Here is a 13,399-nt window from a genome sequence, read left to right as displayed (position 1 = left end):
GTGTTTTAAGGTAATACATATACATATGATTGGGGCTTCCCAGGTGATGCAGTGGTCAAGAATCTGCCTGCCAACGCCATGGTTCAATCCCTGGGTTGGGAGGATCTCCTGGAGGAGGAAATAGCAACTCGCTCCAGTATTCTTGTCTGGAAAATTCTACAGACGGAGGAGCCCGATGGGCTACAGTCCATAGGGTCAGAAAGAGTCGGACATGACTGAGCAACAGAGCATGCACACATACATATGCTTATATATACATATATTTACTACAATATAAACTCCCTGATGGAAGAGAATCAACTTGAAGATGCTCCCACTGGCCGAAGATGGGACAATTTGAGCATCAGTAAGAATAACTGAAATGAACTGAAAGAAATATATTTAAATCTTGTGAATTTATGACACAAAAAAGGGCAAAACCACAATCTTGTATCAGCCTCCAAATAAAATAAAAAAATAAACTAAAAAAAGTGGGGAGTGGGGTTGCTTTGAAAGATGCCAGTGAAAAGCAACTCCTCATTTTAAAAACTGGTATACAACTGGAAATAACACTAGCTCTTTCTCTCTTATATAAACTGAATCACCAGGTAACCAGCTGTTAGGTGAAGGGAAGCTTCTTTACAGGAAACGTTCCAGCAATAAATGAAGAAATAATCAAATCAGAAAAATAAAATCTGTTATCTCTAAAGAGTTAATAGAATTAACCATTGAGTATCAATAGTTCTAATCTCACAAAAAGAAATACTACCAGACATTTATATATCTCCTGATGAAAGAACACACCACCATCTACAAAATCTGCCAAAACCATCAAATCTCAACTTGAACAAACCTCTCAGAAACTCTACAAGATCAAACTATACCAGTTTTTTCAACAAATAAACTCCATGGGGGGAAAAATAAGCAAAACTAAAGCATACTGTTTTAGAACGTATATTCCAGTACTAAAATTATAAGGAAAAGAAGCTAGAAAATGATTATTACAAAAATGCTTTCTATGGAAGTAAAGAGGTTATGGTCAGAATGGGGCACATAAAAGGCTTCTGCAGTGGCTGGTAAAGGTCTACTTCCTGATCTATTGGTATTACAATACCAACCTTAACAATAATTCAATAAACTATGTAGTTGTTTAATGTGAACTTCTCTATCTGGCTGTATTTTACTCAAAAAGATATTTTTAAAAGGTGGGAAGGCTGTGCAGTGTATTTAAAAAGAGAGGTTTTTCTTCCCACCTGCAGATCTTGGGCAGATATTAAACTTTTAAAATTAATTTATTTCTTGGCTCCACCCACACAGCATGTGGGATCTGACTAGGGATCAAACCCACAGCCCCTGCTGGGGAAGCCCAAGACCTATAAACATTTTTAAATCTAAATATTCTCACTACTAAGGATGGTAACAGTATCTTATAATTCATAGGGCTGTGGAAAAGTATTTAAATAACATATGCAAAACATTCAGTAATATGCCTAGCTTACATTAAGTGTTCAATAAATGTTTTAGCAATTATTTTATTTAAATATTATTCTATTAAAAACACCTTCAAATAAAATTTGGAAAACCTAATAAGGTTTCCATGTACTTACACTGTAGTCAGAAAATACAGCCAGTGTGAACATGCCTGGGTATTTGTGAAGTCATTCCACTGTAGTTAATGTAGTTAATTTCTATGTTTCAAGTGTGGTTGAAAGGAACATCTACATTCTATCTAAAGGTTAAACACACCTAAAACACCAAGCTTGTTGACTGCAGTGGCCATATATTCTCTGCCTTCACTTTTCTGGGGAGGAGGTGGTGTAGCAGTGGTGTGATCTATCCGCCTGCTTCTGAGGAAATGTGCTAAAATTCCCCACTATCTACAAGTAGTCCATTTTTAGTATGTAAAATTTTGCTTTATATACTTTGAGATAGTATTATTTAGACATAAAGCTTCAAGATTATTATTTCTTCCTGGTGAATTATTCCTTTCCACCATTATGCAACGGCTCTCGTTATCCTTAACAGCACTTTTGCCTTTAAAATCTGTTTTTGCCTGATAGTACTTTCCTAGGAACTTTCTGTTTTATTCTATATCAGTCTAGCATTTTGCCAATCCTGAATTTCAGCTTTTTACTTTTGCACCATTACATTTAGATTTAGTTCTTAACCATTTATTGCTATATACTTCTTTTCCTTTTCAGCCAAGCAAGAATATGTTTAATATTCTATATAACCCAACTAAAGCCAAATTCCAAGATTATATTTTTAATTTCTCAACATTGATTTTAATTTTCTTTTTCAAGACTTACTGCTTGTTTTTCATATTGGCTGTTACTTCATACTTTACTTCCTTGTTTTAATCCTTTTAATTATTTCATACATATTTATTTCTTGTTTAGACTGTTCCATCACTGAGCACTTAAATGCTGCCCCCCCCCCCAAAGACCCCCAGCAACACTGCAGTTAGGGAAATCCTTTCCAATTCCAGGGGCTTCCCAGGTGGCTCAGTGGTAAAGAATCCACCTGCCAATGCAGGAGACAATGGTTTCTATCCGTGGGTCAGAAGATTCCTTGGGAGTAAGAAACGGCAACCCACTTCAGTATTCTTGCCTGGCTATCTCCATGAGGTTGTAGGAGTCAGACACAACTGAACACACACACATAATTCAGGTTCAAGACTGCATGCCTGTATATCAGACCTAATTCTATTTTAAATAGGCCCAAACTCCATTCTCCATATGTGCACTAAAATTTCACCCCAGACCTACGTGTGTGTTCAGCTGCTCAGTCATGTCCGACTCCATGGACTGTAGCCTGCCAGGCCCCTCTGTTCATGGCAAGAACAATGGAGTGGATTGTCATTTCCTCCTTCAGGGGATCTTCCCACCCCAGGAATCAAACCTATGTCTCTTGCAGCTCCTGCACTGGCAGGTGGAGCCACTGAGCTGCCTGGGAAGCCCCTCATACCCAGGACCAAACGGGCCCTGTACTATTTTATATAGCAGCACTAGTTCCCACGCAAGGTTTTTTTGTTTGTTTTTCCACTGAAGGTTTTGATTTGATTTCTCTCATACCTGGCACCTGGGAATTTCCTTCTTCCCTTCCTCAGAGTTTAGCTATGCATTTATAGTTGTGTTATTGTTCTGTGTTACATTTCCATTATGTTTGCAGTGTGTATGCACGTGCAGGGGATACTTCTATCATCTTGGTTTATGATGCAGCTAGTAGTCAGTTTCTACAACACTCACAAAGACATGCCCAAACTCTTCATCCTATACTACCATCTCTCTAAATCCCACTCCTGTTTAAAATCTTCTCAGTTCAGTTCAGTCACTCAGTCGTGTCCAACTCTTTGAGACCCCATGGACTGCAGCACACCAGGCTTCCCTGTCTATCACCAACTCCCAGAGCTTACTCAAACTCATGTCCATCAAGTCTATAGATCTTATTATTACAGATACCCATCCAGACACCAGCCTGGAATCATCTTTCCTTCTCACCATTAACACAGCAAATATTAAGGACTGATAAGTAAAGAGAACAGGAAAGATACACTCATTTGAATGCAGAGTTCCAAAAAAAATAGCAAGGAGAGATAAAAAGCCAGTGATCAGTGCAAAGAAATACAGGAAAACAACAGAATGGGAAAGACTAGAGATCTGTTCAAGATACCAAAGGAACATTTCATGCAAAGATGGACACAACAAAGGACAGAAACGGTATGGACCTAACAGAAGCAGAAGATATTATTAAGAAGAGGTGGCAAGAATACACAGAAGAACTATACAAAAAAGATCTTCATGACCCAGATAACCCTGATGGTGTGATCGCTCACCTACAGCCAGACATCCTGGAATGTGAAGTCAAGTGGGCCTTAGGAAGCATCACTACAAACAAAGCTAGTGGAGGTGATGGAATTCCAGTAGAGCTATTTCAAATCCTAAAAGATGATGCTGTGAAAGTGCTGCATTCAATATGCCAGCAAATCTGGAAAACTCAGCAGTGGCCACAGGAATGGAAAAGTCAATTTTCATTCCAATCCCAAAGAAAGGCTATGCCACAGAATGTTCAAACTACCACACAATTGCACTCATCTCACACACTAGTAATGTTCAAAATTCTCCAAGTCAGGCTTCAATAGTACATGAACTGTGAACTTCCAGATGTTCAAGCTGGATTTAGAAAAGGCAGAGGACCAAAGGCAGAGATCATATTGCCAACATCTGTTGGATCATCAGAAAAGCAAGAGAGTTCCAGAAAAACACCTACTTCTGCTTTAGTGACTACACCAAAGCCTTTGACTGTGTGGATCACAACAAGCTGGAAAATTCTTTTTTTTTTTTACTTTTATTTGCATTTATTTTTTGCGGCATTTATTCCCGGGCCATAAGTTTTTGTTTCTTCAGTTTCTTCTGGGATATCTTTTTCTTCTGTGCAACCTCCTCTTCTGGTTTAGGAACAATCTGTTCTTTTTCAGTAAGGATCATCTCAATGTGGCAGGGAGAGCTCATGTAGGGGTTGATCCGACCGTGAGCTCTGTAAGTCCTGCGTCGCATCTTGGGGGCTTTGTTCACTTGGATGTGCTCAATGACCAGAGAATCTACATCTAAGCCCTTAAGTTCAGCATTACTCTCTGCATTTTTGAGCATGTGTAGTAAAAATTCAGCACTCTTTTTGGGCCATCGACCCTGAGTCCAGCCCCACTGTTTGGCCTGTGCACACCTGCCAACTCCACCGTTGTAGCGGCGAAACGGCACACACTGCTTCTTTAACGTGACGTCCTTCAGATACTTGGTGGCTTTTCGGATATGCATACCTTTTATGGCCTGGGCAGTTTCACGAGTGTTCTTAAAGTGTACACGAAGATTTGAACCTCTTGATTTGCATGATTTTGTGGGGTTTTCTGGGTCAAGTGAATAGCGCACCATTTTTAGGAGTCACCTCAGGCCGCTTACCGGAAAAGGATGGAAAATTCTTAAAGAGATGGGAATACCAGACCACCTGGCCTGCCTCCTAAGAAATCTGTTTGCATGTCAAGAAGCATCAGTTAGAACTGCACATGGAACAATAGACTGGTTCCAAACAGGAAAAGGAGTACGTCAAGGCTGTATATTGTTGCCCTGCTTATTTAGGCAATGGCACCCCACTCCAGTGCTCTTGCCTGGAAAATCCCATGGATGGAGGACCCTGGTGGGCTGCAGTCCATGGGGTTGCGAAGAGTCAGACACGACTGAGCGACTTCAGTTTCCCTTCTCACTTCCATGCATTGGAGAAGGAAATGGCAACCCATTCCAGTGTTCTTGCCTGGAGAATCCCAGGGACGGCGGAGCCTGGTGGGCTGCTGTCTATGGGGTCGCACAGAGTCGGACACGACTGATGGGACTTAGCAGCAGTAGCAGTAGCAGCTGCTTATTTAACTTATGTGCAGAGTACATCACGAGAAATGCTGGACTGGATGAAGCACAAGCTGGAACTAAGATTGCCGGGAGAAATATCAATAACCTCAGATATGCAGACCACCACATACGACAGACACTTAATGACACCACTCTTATAGCAGAAAGCAAAGAAGAACTAAGGAGCCTCTTGATGAAAGTGAAAGAGGAGAGTGAAAAAGTTGGCTTAAAACTCAACATTCAGAAAATTAACATCATGGCATCCAGGCATCCAGTCCCATCACTTCATGGCAAATAGAGGGGAAACAGTGGGAACAATGACAGACTTTATTTTGGGGGGCTCCAAAATCACTGCAGATGGTGACTGCAGCCATGATATTAAAAGACGCTTGCTCCTTGGAAGGAAAGCTATGATCAACCTAGACAGCGCATTAAAAAGCAGAGACAGAGCCAACAAAGGTCCATCTAGTCAAAACTATGGTTTTCCCAGGAGTCATGTATGGATGTGAAAGTTGGACTATGAAGAAACCTGAGTGCCTAAGAATCGATGGTTTTGAACTGTGGTATTATAGGACTCTTGAGAGTCCCCTGGACAGCAAGGAGATCCAACTAGTCCATCTGAAAGGAAATCAGTCCTGAATATCCTCTGGAAGGACTGATGGTGAAGCTGAAACTCCCATACTTTGGTCACCTGATGTGAAGAGCTGACTCGCTGGAAAAGACCCTGATGCTGCGAAAGACTGAAGGTGGGAGGAGAAGGGGACGACAGAGGATGAGATGGCTGGACGGCATCACCGACTCGATGGACATGATTTTGAGTAAGCTCCAGGAGTTGGTGATGGACGGGAAAGCCTGGCGTGCTGCAGTCCATGGGGTCTCAAAGAGGCAAACACTACTAAGAGACTGAACTGAAGTAAGGAATGCAGAAGTAATTAACAGGGAAGAGACAGTGCTGGTTAATTTCAGTGCAGTTTGAGGTTCACACCAAATAAACACATAAAGCTACATGATTTGAATCACATAATGCCATAATAACCTCAACTTCCTATTCAAAACACCATCCTGTTCTAAAGCACTCAAAGCTCAGCTCTAAAACAATCGTATTAAACTCTTACTTGCGCTGAGATCAAGAATCTGTGCTATTTTCTATACTGCTCTCAAAGTAAATTACCACTGTTTCTAATATAAATAAGAAACAAAAGGAGAAAACTTAAAAGACACAAAACCCAAAACATACACACATGAAATAATCTTTAGTGATCAGTGTTCTCTTCATCTTTTGAACTCTTATAGTACTGTATATACACCATATACTCTACCATATCACAGCTGCCTTATTTGTTATTTGCTTTCTTGGTATACTTATTTTCTTAACAAAATTTAAGCTCTGAGGACATGGCTATTTTATATATAATATTATATATGTATTATATATAAAAATATATAATAATACATTTATATACAAATATACATATAAATGTATTATAACTTATTAAATTATCATTTAACAATAATTATACTGTTATAAATGTATTTATATTATAAATATATATTAATATTTTAATATTAATTATATTATATTAATATTTTAATATTTTCCTCCACGTTCAGCTTGGTGCCCAATAACTACGCAAGAAATGCTGATTTTCATCCATTGAGAACTCAATTCAATTTATTCAAGACTTTTTCCAAGAACCCACCACCAGTGGTGTACTAAGATGACCTTACATACTACTTGACAGAAAATAAAAACCGAGATAAGAACTGCTTCTCTTCTTCTTACCTCCAACTCTGTGAACTAATTACAAGCATACACATTTATTTTTTGTTCCCTCCTGAAATTACAATAGATTTGGCACATATGAAGCAAATAATAAATTATACAGTGACTAAAGTGACCCATGGTAGCTGCCAAACTGTCCAATTCAAGAACCAAGAAATCATGAAAGACTAGTTATGATATTGTTCTAACAACAAAATCCAAAAACAAGACCTCAAAATAATATTTTGTTAAAAATTTTTTAACTTTACAGCTTTCACTTTTATATCTAATATTGGAATACCATATTCAGATGTCAAATTATAATCTAAGACTAATAAAAAATAATACCAAAATGTTTAATTTCAACCATAACTAACAGAAAATGTAATTTTCAGTTAGAAAAAAATGTTCTTGACCAGAAGATACCCAATAGAAACACAAGCTCTTTTTTCATACTAAAGTTTATATTTTTAATACAGTATGCCTCAAGTTCAGATAAGCCATACTTCAACTGCTCAATAGCTACAACGTGGCTAGTAGTTATCTTAATTGGATAGTATTCACACATACATACCCTTTTATTCTTACCAGTCCTCTTACATACATACACATAATGTAAAAATTATAATTTTTAGATTTTTACTACAAATTATATACAAATATACTAGAGTCCTCACTATTAATAGGATCCATAGGGATAAAGGCTTCTGTAGGGTAAGTATGATTCTTTAAAAAAAACTTTTGAAATCTTTGCTATTAAATAGGATTTAAAAAAATAGCATTGAAAATTTATACTACGATTCACTTCCACAAAAGAAGGAGACTTAAGTCTACATACCTTAAGCAAAAGATCTTAATTTTTACATACCTTTTAACTATCTCAAAGATGTACAGAAAATGACACTATTGACTGGCTCTAGGTTAAAGTCTATACACCTTAGGTTTAAAGACTAATGTAAAGTTAAAAGGTAGTTTATGTGGAATTTAATTTCCAAAAGTTTTTTCCCCCCACAAATATTATCTAAGTTCCATGTTACTTACCCATAGCCACAGATCATATATTGGAAACTTGTGCTAGTAACTGTGTGTTTAGAAACAGCTCCCAGTCTCACAGTATAAAGAACCACACTTGACAACTGTTTCTAACACAGTTGGGAACTACCACAGCTTTTTTCCAACTACTAAAAAAAAAAAATCCATGAAAAAACTAAAATCAAGACAGAAATTTATCTTAAGTGCATTTTAACTTAAATATTTTACTTGAAAAATTTACTTAACTATTTTAAGGGAGACAGTCCAGAAGCAAAGTTACAAAAAACTGCTTTTTAAAAGTGTGACTTGCAATAATCAGATATGTATCTTATAGTTACAAACTCTAAAAAATCTAAGTATTAAGAATACTGTTCAATGCTTTCATTAATATATTCAGGTATTATTTATGTACATGCATATAATTCTGCTGAATTTTCACAATATGAACTACAGGGATTATGTAAGACTGGTCAAAGAAAATATATTTGACCATATCTTTGATACTATAAAGAACTACTGAAAATCTGAACAAGCCTTCATTTCATCGGGCTTCCCTGGTGGCTCAGATGGTAAAGTGTCTGACTGCAATGCAGGAGACCTGGGTTCAACCCCTGGGTCGGGAATATCCCCTGGAGGAAGAAATGGCAACTCACTCCAGTACTCTTGCCTGGAGAGTTCTATGGATAGAGGAGCCTGGTGGGCTACAGTCCATGGGGTCGCAGAGTCGGACACAACTGAGCAACTTCACTTCACTTCTTCATTTCATCAGAAGAAATTTAAACCACTTCATTGTATGCCATCTTACATAAAGTGTGTTCAACAAGTATTTGGAGAATAAATGAATGAATGTGCCATGCACTGTGTGAGGTACTGGTAAAAGAGAGCAACCAAACAGAATCTTGTACTTGCCCTCCAACGGCTTGGAAGAGACATAAATGACCAAGCAGGCAATAATAGTGCAGTATGTCACATGCTGTAATAGGAATAAGAAGAAGGTACTATGAAAATATGGAGAAGGAAATGGCACCCTACTCTAGTATTCATGCCTAGAATCCCACAGACAGAATCTGACCCTCGTGGGCTACAGACTGGGGTCACAAGGAGTTGGACAAGACTTAAAGGGTCTGAGCACAAACATACTACGGGAACACACAAGAGCATCTAATTCAATCTTAGATGATGTTAAGAGCATGTTGTTGGGATATTAGTTGAAGGTTCCTTGAAGAAAGTCTAAGGTGAAACGGTAACTACTGGGAGTTAGTTAATCAGAAAGAAGTGTGTGTGAAGACTGAAGGTGCTCACCTCCAGCCATCTCAAGGAACTGCAAGTTGCTCCATATTGCAGTATCACATAGCAGGTGCCAGATTGTGAAGGGTGTCACAAACACTTTATTTAGATTTTATCTGGAAGGCCAAGGATAGCTACTAAAAAGGTTTTAAATAGAACACTGAGATGTTCTGATTTGTGTTTTAGGGAAATTACCTGAATGTACAGACACTTAGAAATGGATAGCACTAGTGGTAAGTGGCCAGTTAGGAAGCTACAACGGAGTAATACAATGGAGAGATGAACATAGCTTGAACTATGGTAATAAATATGAAAGAACTGAATACATCTGGGATATAGTCACAGAATAAATTCATAAAATTTGGTGACTGAATGGATATAGGTGGGATGGAGAAGAGGTTGGTGCCATGAATCACAATGATTTGGGCAATCCAATGGATGGTGGGGCTATGTACTAATAAGGAAGAAACCTTTGTGGGTGAGACAGGGATCAAGGTGGGCGATGAGTTCAGGTTTGGGTTTTGAAGTACTCGTAAGACAATCAAGTGGAGACTCTCAACAAAGCTAAATATATTGATTTCAGGCTCCAGTGAGTAATTTGGGTTGGAGATAAAGAATCAGGGAATTCTGTCACTCTGAAAACACACTACAGAAGGAGTACAGAGTCAAAAGTGTAGATTAGCTGTCATTATTTATGGTACAATACTAATTTTCATGGCAGATATGTCATCCAACTCTTGAGCATTAACCATGTAGGTGGATAGTTATCTATGTCAAACTAATCATTCAGTTCAGTTCAGTTGCTCAGTCATGTCCGACTCTTTGCAACCCCATGAACTGCAATACGCCAGGTTTCCCTGGTCCATCACTAACTCCTGGAGTTCACTCAAACTCATGTCCATTGAGTTGGTGATGCCATCCAACCATCTCATCCTCTGTTGTCCCTTTCTCCTCCCACCTTCAATCTTTCCCAGCATCAGGGTCTTTTCAAATGAGTCAGTTCTTTGCATCAGGTGGCCAAAGTATTGGAGTTTCTCAGCTTCATCATCAGTCCTTCCAAAGAATACTCAGGACTGATTTCCTTTAGGATGGACTGGTGGATCTCCCTTTGCTGTCCAGGGGACTCTCCAGAGTCTTCTACAACACCACGGTTCAAAAGCATCAGTTCTTCGGCACTCAGCTGTCTTTATAATCCAGCCCTCAAATCCATACATGACCACTGGAAAAACCAAAGCTTTGAGATGGACCTTTGTTGGCAAAGTAATGTCTCTGTTTTTTAACATGCTATCTAGGTTGGTTGTAACTTTTCTTTCATTACTGTATATATAAGAAGAAAATCTGTGGGTCCCAGAACTGACAAGAATTCGTAACTCTAGCTTGATAAAAAAATAAAAGAAAGTCAACTGACAACTAATTCAATGATTAATGTTCTTTGGGAATAGCTCAGCTTTCTTTTCATTCTTTCCCGTTACAAATCACATTTTGTTCTCCTGAGGCATTTTCTCCCTTTGCTTGCAGGGAAACTAGTAGTATAGAACAGCCTCACCCACAATGGGAACATTTGGAATTCCTTCTTCTATTCTCATATTTTACCTCCAGTTTTGCATTTTCAGTATTTCCTAAAGCGACAAAATTTACGAAACACAATCATTCTTTTCTATTTTATCAAACAAGAAAAACTATTTTTAACATTCATGAATTTTAAGTATTTTTAAAGTTCAAGGAAAACTACATGGTTCAAAAGTAGCATTACATCCAAAGTAGGAGCTGATATGACTAGAGTATCAAGTGCACCATTAATTCAAGATCAGAATGATCATGGTTCCAAATCAGTAAGACAAACCTAATTCTAGGCTAACCTGAGATTCATATAAGTCACTAATTAAAAATTGCTAATTTTCATCTATTTGCCAGTCACGATGAATATAAAAATCTGCCATTAAGGGAACTGATATAGTAGGCAGGCTAGACATGTAAACAAGTAACTGAAGCACTACAGTAAGAGCCATACTAAAAGTATACATGAGGTATTAGGAAAGGATAAACAGGACACACTATACACACCCAGCTTAAAAGGAAACAATTTATCCTGTCCTTAGCTTCACTTTTACGGGAAATGTGACAATTTTAGAAATGCCTTTTATTAGTTTAGTTTTATAGAAAAGGACTAGTGTGAAGACCAGGAAGAGGATTTTCCAGGCAATGGTACTGGAGTGGATTGCCATTTCCTTCTCCAGGGGATCTTCCCAACCCAGGGATAGAACCCAGGTCTCTCACATTGTAGACAGAGGCTTTACTGTCTGAGCCACCAGGGAAGTCCCAAAATGAGAATAAGGCTATTAAATTCTTGTCTGTTGTCGTTCAGTCATGTCCAACTCTTCGCAACTTCATGGACTACAGCACGCCAGGCTCCCCTGTCCTTCAACTATCTCCCAGAATTTGGTCAGATTCATGTCCATTGAGTCGGTGATGCCACCCAACCGTCTCATGCTCTGCTGCCCTCTTCTTTTGTCTTCAATCTTTCCCAGTATCAAGTCCTTTTTTCAGTGAGTTGGCTCTTTGCATCAGGTGGCCGAAGTATTGGAGCTTCAGCATCAGTCCTTCTAATGATTAGTTAGGGTTGATTTCCTTTAGGATTGACTGGTTTGATCTCTTTGCTGTCCAAGGGACTCTCAAGTGTTTTCTCCAGCACCACAATTTGAACGCAACAATTCTTTGGCACTCAGGCTTCTTTATGGCCCAACTCTCACATCTGTACATGACTACTGGAAAAACCATAGCTTTGACTATATGGACCTTATTGGCAAAGGGATGTCTCTGCTTTTTAATATGCTAAGTTTGTCACAGCTTTCCTTCCAAGGGGCAAATGTTTTTTAATTTCATGGCTGCAATCACTGTCTGCAGTGATTTTAGAGCCCAAGAAAATAAAATCTGTCACTGTTTCCACCCCTGCCCCTTGCCATGATGTGATGGGATCAAGATGCCATAATTATAGTTTTTTGAATGTTGAGTTTTAAGCCAGCTTTTTCACTCTCCTCTTTCACCTTCATCAAGAGGCTCTTTAGTTCCTCTTCATTTTCTGCCATTAGAGTGATCCCCTTCATGGATCACAACCTTGTCATGGAGAAGGAGCTTGTGTAACTCAATGAAGCTATGAGCCATGATGTGCAGGGCCACCCAAGATGGACGGGTCACAGAAAAGAGTTCAGAAAAAACACAGTCCACTGGAGGAGAGAATGGCAAACCACTCCAGTATTCTTGCTGCAAGAACCCCATGAACAGTATGAAAAGGAAAAAAGATATGACACCAGAAGATTAGTCTCATAAGCACTAAATGCTTAATCTTTGCTATAAATTCATACAGCATACTTTAAATTGAAAGAAAATGGATGAGACTGAGTATCATCAGTTCTCTTTCAGTTCTACAGTTAAACCACAATCCTGAGACTGCATGATTTTAAGCAAATGTTTTACAGATCAAAGATCAGCTAACAGGAAAGGTATCACTAGTGGGCATCTGAGGCCCAATAAGGGTTCCGTGAAGTGTTTGAGGTTTGAAGGCCAATAAGTAGTAGCAAAATAACTTTTAGCTTAGTGGACTCCAAGTACAGTGTTCTTTATTTTCACAAAAAGTAATGTGGATTTCTCAAAAAAGCTTATCATATAATCTATACAGATGATAATGATGATAATGATGATAGTAAATGGAATAATAATAGTACTACTACAAACTGGTGTATCTAACACTGAAAATTTCCATGTGCAGACACTATTTCAAGTGTTTTATATATGAATTAACTCACTGACTCCTTTATCAACTCCATGAAGAACATATTCCTATTTTACAGATGAGAAAACTAGGCACACAGTGGTTAAACATCTTGACCAAGGCCACAAAGTATTAAGTAGCAGAGGCAGAATGTGAATTCAGTCTAGCTCCAGA

The 13,399-nt window shown here is 38.5% G+C and overlaps 2 protein-coding genes across 3 annotated transcripts in view; both read right to left on the bottom strand.

Moving 5' to 3' along the window:
• Positions 1 to 13,399, bottom strand: part of FBXO11 (F-box protein 11) — a 110,711-nt gene that overhangs the window by 33,312 nt on the left and 64,000 nt on the right. The window lies entirely within an intron of this gene.
• On the bottom strand, positions 4,308 to 4,942 carry LOC105606943 (large ribosomal subunit protein uL22). The gene has a single exon (XM_027966868.3). The coding sequence runs from the start codon at positions 4,905 to 4,907 to the stop codon at positions 4,353 to 4,355; it is 555 nt and encodes a 184-aa protein (XP_027822669.1). The 5' UTR covers positions 4,908 to 4,942; the 3' UTR covers positions 4,308 to 4,352.

The sequence above is a fragment of the Ovis aries genome, chromosome 3, assembly GCF_016772045.2.
Source record: "Ovis aries strain OAR_USU_Benz2616 breed Rambouillet chromosome 3, ARS-UI_Ramb_v3.0, whole genome shotgun sequence".
NCBI lineage: Eukaryota > Metazoa > Chordata > Mammalia > Artiodactyla > Bovidae > Ovis > Ovis aries.
Note: the sequence above shows the minus strand (reverse complement) of the source record. Positions and strands in the feature narration are given on the sequence as shown.